Source organism: Primulina huaijiensis, unplaced genomic scaffold (assembly GCF_012295235.1).
Source record: "Primulina huaijiensis isolate GDHJ02 unplaced genomic scaffold, ASM1229523v2 scaffold41279, whole genome shotgun sequence".
Lineage (NCBI taxonomy): Eukaryota > Viridiplantae > Streptophyta > Magnoliopsida > Lamiales > Gesneriaceae > Primulina > Primulina huaijiensis.
This window is the reverse complement of record NW_027359819.1, coordinates 4,924-11,832: the sequence shown is the minus strand read 5'-3', so window position 1 is coordinate 11,832 and position 6,909 is coordinate 4,924. Positions and strand designations below refer to the sequence as shown.

The 6,909-nt window shown below is 36.8% G+C and overlaps 1 protein-coding gene across 1 annotated transcript; it reads left to right on the top strand.

Annotated features, from left to right (window-relative positions):
• Positions 1-268: 268 nt before the first annotated feature.
• LOC140969375 (cationic amino acid transporter 2, vacuolar-like) lies at positions 269-6,573 on the top strand. Its single transcript, XM_073430696.1, has 14 exons — positions 269-902; positions 1,494-1,695; positions 2,067-2,151; positions 2,243-2,383; positions 2,480-2,598; positions 2,703-2,799; positions 3,167-3,339; positions 3,442-3,508; positions 3,724-3,882; positions 4,007-4,283; positions 4,721-4,829; positions 4,917-5,029; positions 5,707-5,782; positions 6,082-6,573. Exons 1-14 carry the CDS (start codon positions 731-733, stop codon positions 6,230-6,232), a joined length of 1,941 nt encoding a protein of 646 aa, XP_073286797.1. The 5' UTR covers positions 269-730; the 3' UTR covers positions 6,233-6,573.
• Positions 6,574-6,909: the final 336 nt, after the last annotated feature.

Below are 6,909 nucleotides of genomic sequence, written 5' to 3'. Positions count from 1 at the left end.
TCGAGCTTACGAGTCACCTAAACTAGCTGAGCTCGAAAGCCTATAATCGAACATCTTTGCGAGTTCATGAGTCGAATATTCTTAAACTTGAGCTTGGTTTGATTAAATTTTCGAGCTCGAAAACGAACTTGACTTGATATGATTAACAAACGAACTCAAACAAACTCAAATAAAAAACCAAACTCCAAATATGATTTGATTAGTTTACATCCACACTTATAAATGAGAAAGTGGTCGGAAAGTACCATCCTATTTCTCACAATCTCCCCCAACAAGCCAAAATTCGCCTTCCGTTTGTGAAAATATCATGTGAATTGGAAATCTAAATATTACTATATTAAAAAATATATACGAACCGGAATTCCCCTAGATTCTCTCCCTCTGAATACGTGAATAATCCCAGTTTAATCCCTGCAACATCCACACCGTCCTCAACCCTTCAATTTTCCAAGGGCTGTAATCCGTAAAGATTCAATCTTTCTCCGCCTTTGGGATTTGCAGAAGGGCCGTTTTCCGCCGCACATTCTTGTGAGTTTGATCGACCCCACGATGATTCCTGTCCCAGATTCTTTTGAACGTATCTGATTATAATTTATCGAATTGTGTTGAAAAAAATACTTAAACGTGTACGTATCCGTGGGGGCATACTTCCAAAATCGAGTAGTTTATCCTCATTCGGGGAAAAAGATTGAATCTTGGGGCGCCAATTGAGAAATATTCGAGGGTAGTTATGGGTTTTCTTCGTGATGCACATAAAGATTGTAGCGATGGTGTTGCTTGGGGTTTAAGATGTCTCGTGAGGAGAAAACAGGTTGATTCTTCTCATTCGAAGTCAGCTCCCCCTGGAAGTGATCATAATCGATTGGCCAAGGCTTTGAGTATACCTCATCTCGTTGCCATCGGTAAGATAATTTTGTTAATAATGTTTTTGGTCAATTTTCTTATACATTATTCTAGAGTTTGAGTTTTCTGGTTTTTTACCGTTTCTTATTGTATTGGATTGTCTTTTGAGGTGTTTGTGTAGTTGATTTTCTTCTCATCCATCAGTTTCGCATTTGATCTCTGGTAGTATGCTCGTGTAGTTTTATATTTTCATATGTTGTATGAAGAAGGGAGAGTTTTGTTTCTGTGCTGCAACCCTAATCCATTTTCTTTGCTTGGAATCCATTAGATTGCGTTCCTGCAGTTTAACTTATGATTATGATTTAATAATATTTATGATTTTTGTGATTGGAATTTGCTCGTCTAATGTTATTTCATTAATTTACTGTAAGTAGGAGACTTTTATTTCTGTGATTCAGCTTTTTATCCATTTTCTTTGTTTTAATTGGTTAAATTATGCTCCTAAGTTTATTACCTCTTATGATAATTTGAAATATTTGCGATTCTAGTGATTATACATGAACCCTGTTATTGAATTATGCTAAGAATGCAGTAATGTGAATAGTGGACTGATTTTTTTGATCTGAATCATTTTTCGTTACATTTTGTAGGAGTTGGTGCAACAATTGGTGCTGGGGTTTATATTCTTGTCGGTACCGTTGCTAGGGAGCATTCTGGGCCAGCCCTTACCTTTTCCTTTCTTATAGCTGGAATAGCGGCCGCCCTTTCTGCTTTCTGTTATGCCGAGCTAGCAAGTCGATGCCCTTCTGCTGGAAGTGCATATCATTATTCTTACATTTGTGCTGGAGAAGGGTAAATAACGTTTCAAATCTGTCTCGCCACAGTTTGAATAATGTCTACTTTGTGAATTCACCTGTGATTTCAAACCTTATCTCTGCTTTTGCGAGAGAATATTGAGTCTTTCGTTGCATATGATCATCTCTCTCCACTTCAATCATATCGAGTGTAAACTATTTCATGGTAACATGCTACAGTGGAGTTTCCTATGGAAATTTCCTGTTCCTTGTTCATGATTTTGCATTCTTTTATATGATTTTAAGGTCTGACTTCTTTGTGAACAAACCTGCCCACTGAGAGCTTTCATTAATTAGTTTATTGCAAACAATTGGAGATAAATATGCTGTTGAAGTATTGATTTGAACACTTATTTTTGTTTCAAACAGTGTTGCTTGGTTGATTGGTTGGGCATTGATATTGGAATACACCATTGGAGGTTCGGCCGTTGCTCGTGGCATATCCCCTAATCTGGTGCGTGGGGTACATCTGCGTGTCATTAAGGTTTTTGGATTAGTACTTGATGGTGACTTGGTTTTATTTATCACCTTTTTTCCTGCAACAGGCGATGCTTTTTGGAGGTCCAAATAGTCTCCCTTCTTTTCTAGCTCGCCAGACTATTCCCGGGCTTGATATTGTGGTTGATCCATGTGCAACTGTCTTAATTTTTGTGGTCACAGGGCTTTTGTGCGCGGGAATCAAGGAGGTCTCTTTACAGTATTACTACCTTATTGCATTGGGTTTTGCACCACTAAAGTTTTTGGATTTCTAAATTAGTTAGGAAAATAAAATGTGTATGCAGAGTACGTTTGTCCAAGGAATCATAACTTCAGCAAATGTATGTGCCATGATCTTTGTCATTGTAGCTGGTGGATATTTAGGCATTAAGACTGGATGGCCTGGCTATGAACTTTCCACTGGGTAATCTTTTTTTATAATTGTTAGCGATTTGCATTCCAGTTAAATTGCTTTATCATCTCTCCCAGATGTATGAAACTGTTTGCCAATATTCCATTTTCTTTTAGATATTTGCCCTTTGGGGCTAATGGGATGCTTGCTGGTGCTTCAACAGTATTTTTTGCATATATAGGATTTGATGCGGTCGCTAGTACAGCAGAAGAGGTATATGCTACTTTGAACTCATTGAATTTAAAATAATCGTAATATAATGAAAAAAACCGCAACAAAGAAGATCTACATGTTTGGGTATCGAAACCTACATTTACGATACGATGCGCAGAAAGCTAAAATTCTTATTGGTGTCTCTTTGTTGAAAATGTAATCATCTCTCCCCTTTATAATGGTTAAATATCTTGGAATAAATATGGTATATCTATAGGAAGTATTCTTATTACTAAATCCCACTAAATAATATTAAAGATACATCTCATCTTAATAATACCAAATCCAATTCCAGCATGTATTATTTGATTTCTAATTGTAACATCCTGACAAGAAAGCTTGGCCATTAATTTCCTTCTCGCTACAGGTAAAAAACCCTCAACGGGACCTACCACTGGGCATTGGCTTATCATTATCCTTATGTTGCACACTTTATATGCTAGTTTCTGCTATCATAGTTGGTTTAGTGCCCTATTACGCCTTGGATCCTGACACTCCTATTTCCTCTGCCTTTGCTAGCCGTGGTGTTAAGTGGGCAGCGTAAGTTGTTTATGTCTATGTTATCTTGTTTGTGTTATTTTTAAGCTTAATTTCCATCTATGTGCTCCATTTGTAATTATTGTTGATTTACGTGAAATGCAGTTATATCATAGCTGTTGGAGCTTGTACTGCTCTTTGTTCAACATTGATGGGGTCTATCCTGCCACAGGTAATCACTATTCTTTCGTGCCACATAAATGTTAACTCTCTACAATATAATTTTGTTTTCTTTTGGTAAAAGTTTATCGGAAAGAGTCATATCTTTAATTCTAGTTGGAGGAAATTTTCCTGGTATTTATGAGCTCAACTTGAAATCGAAAGGTTTCTCACTAAAATGAGTTGACAATAACGTTGGAAAGTTAAGAATGTGTTTCTATATGTCAGCCACGAATTCTAATGGCAATGGCTAGAGATGGACTGCTGCCGTCATTTTTTTCAGATGTCAATAAAAGCACTCAAGTTCCTGTGAAAAGCACTGTAGTAACTGGTTTACTTTCTGGAGTCTTGGCATTCTTCATGGATGTGGACCAGTTATCGGGAATGGTATGCGCCTTTGTTACTTGTAAGAGAAGTTCATTTAAACCAAACTGGGTCATCAAATTCTCTTCTAGTTTTTTTTTCCTACTGAAATTTTTACGAGGTCCTGATTAGTGAATTTTACCCGCAGGTTAGTGTTGGCACACTTCTTGCATTTACAATGGTGGCAATCTCGGTGCTGATACTGAGATATGTCCCACCAGACAAGGTTCCTCTTCTGGCACATTTTCAGGAAGCAATAGATTCAGTTTCACTGCGTTACAGCAACAACAATTGTCCTGGAAACGCCGATGTGGAGCACACAAAAGATCATGCTATATCTCCGGAAAGCAGTGTTCCACTTTTAGCGGACAAAGAAATATCTGTTGAGTATCCTTTCTTAGAGAAAGCAGTGAAGAAATTCAAATGTAAGTTTTATCCGATGCTGGAATTTAATAATTCTTGATGGGCATTTTTGGAAAGTTGTTGCCACCCTCCTAGTACCTAGAACTGTGAGACGAGTCGTGTTGGCTCATGAGACTGTCTAGCCGGATCGTGTCAAGCTGAATTGTGTTTAAGATTTTTCAATTTCAAACTCAAGTTTCCTAGCTTTTTGTCAGGAATCTTGATCTTGATTTTTCTAACCCCTAGAGAGAGATGCTGCGCTCGAGCTCCAGCTTCTTTATTTTGAGCTCGAGCTTTAATTTTTTTTGATTGAGTTCGATTTCAAGTTCAACTCATTTACATCTCTAGTGGGATCCATGAGACAGATGAACATGATAGTTGCTTCTGAATCAAGTAATTCCAATCTATTGATTGATTCAATGTGATTGCAACGATTCATTTTTCCTTGTATTTTTCGCAGTTATTTTGAGTGAAGGAAATCGTAGGAAGATTGCTGGCTGGTCGATCTTGCTTACATGTGTTGGTGTACTAGTTCTAACTTCAGCAGCTTCAACTATGAGCCTTAACAGGTGGCTTAGGTTTTAGGAATCATAATTTTTTTTACTTTTAATGCTTTGTATAAACACTAGTAAACCTAGAAATTCAATTTTTATCAGCTCTCTTCGATATGCACTTTGTGGAATTGGTGGCTTTCTTCTTCTCTCTGGCCTAGTATCACTCACCTGTATGGATCAAGATGATGCAAGGCATAGTTTTGGGCACACTGGAGGTATTTTCGCTTATATACAAATGAGTGTTAATTATATCTACTTCTCTAGACCTCGAGCCGGAGAAGCATTTCTCCTGAAAATGATCATTTCATCCACCTGTCCATCCCTTGAGGTTACAATCGATCATATAGTGCCCTGAGATGCTAAATATTCGACCTCAGTGAATACAGGGCTGGACCTTAAGAAAAAAGAGGTGTGATCTCCCTCAACGTGGAGAAAACTTGATATTTATATCTATAATATTAGAAGAAAAAAATTGCCTCCCCTTAATTACATAAGACCACCACTTTGGCTCTCCTCACCCTCCATCACCCAGTTTCGACCTTGAGTGCGTAAGGCTGCTGTTCTTGCAGTGATGTGTGGCAACAATCAAATATGGCCTTAGGGTAGTTAAAATATTTGAATTCTATTTTTATATCAATTATACCTAATAGTTTATCGCCATGCATTATTTCTATAACTGGTATCATAGTTAAGTCATGGTTCGGTATCCATGTGGAATTATCGAGGGGAGAAGAGTGTGAAGTCATTGTGGATAACGTTATTGACATTTTGTTATCAATGGAAATATAGTGATAATGCCTTTAATAATCGTCTTATTTTAAAATATTCCATTTGCATAATTTTTTGAAAATTGTTGTATCCGTAAATGAAATTCTTGTTTCTTGTCTCTCAGGTTTCATTTGCCCATTCATTCCACTGCTACCTATCGCCTCCATACTCATCAATGTCTACTTATTAATCAACCTCGGGTGAGCATCTGTCAATTTCTCAGCTGTTAAGCACAAATTCGCTCCAAGTTCGTCATATAATCTTAAAGAACCATTATTTCATGTCATAATCTTCAGAAAAAGAAAGGAAAACTTGTTTGGGAGCAAGAACTGCATTTGCTGACCTGTATGACTGCCTATGTAGAACAACTATTGAAACATAACTTTTGAGTTTATATGCAGTTTAAAACTTTTGAATAGCATTGTCAGAGGGAATTGTAGCTTTTGGTATAATGAAAATCTCTTGATTATGATTTTGACGGCATTTATCTGCATTCAAGATCTGCTACTTGGATCCGTGTTTCTGTATGGCTGGCGGTAGGAGTATTTATCTACATTTTCTACGGCCGGAAGCATAGCTCGTTGCAGGATGCAGTCTACGTCCCTGCAACTTGGGTCGATGAAATATACGAACTCTCTGCCGTAGCTTGACACCATTTACCACTAAATCTAAGGATTCCTTACAATTCTGTAATGATTCCTAGGTGTATTTGCAGTTTGAAGCTGGATCGTCGGGATAAAGAAGTTGTCCAGATTTTACATCTCAGAAACACTGTATATTCCGCTGATAGGCTGTTTGGTATGTCATTGCATGATAGCTTAAGAAAATGGATTGAGAAAAATGATAGCTTCTGTATTTTTGTATAACTGTATATATATTATATGTATCTTGTTTAAGTTATTTGGTTGGAGATATTGTATTAACATATTACAAATGTTATATGAAACACAATTTTCATAGAATGCGGAAAAATTCAGCTTTTTGATCAATAGATATAATATGTTTTCTAGGGACTTGAAATTTATTATGTGGAAATTAATTTTAGTCCATTGACAAACTTAATGAGTCGATCAGATCATTTGATTTTCTCTTTTTTTTTTTGTCATAGATGTGTTTGTTATAATTCGATTTCGTGTTAAACCTGGAACTTGGCTAAAAAGATCAAAGCTAGCTCAAGTGTCATTCACAAGGCTTGCTGCACTTTTTACTATTAAATACAAATGCACTTTACGGTCAAGACAAAACAAAACTTGTGTGAGACGGTCTCACGGGTCATATTTTGTGAGATGGATCTCTTATTTGAGTTATCCATGAAAAAATATTACTT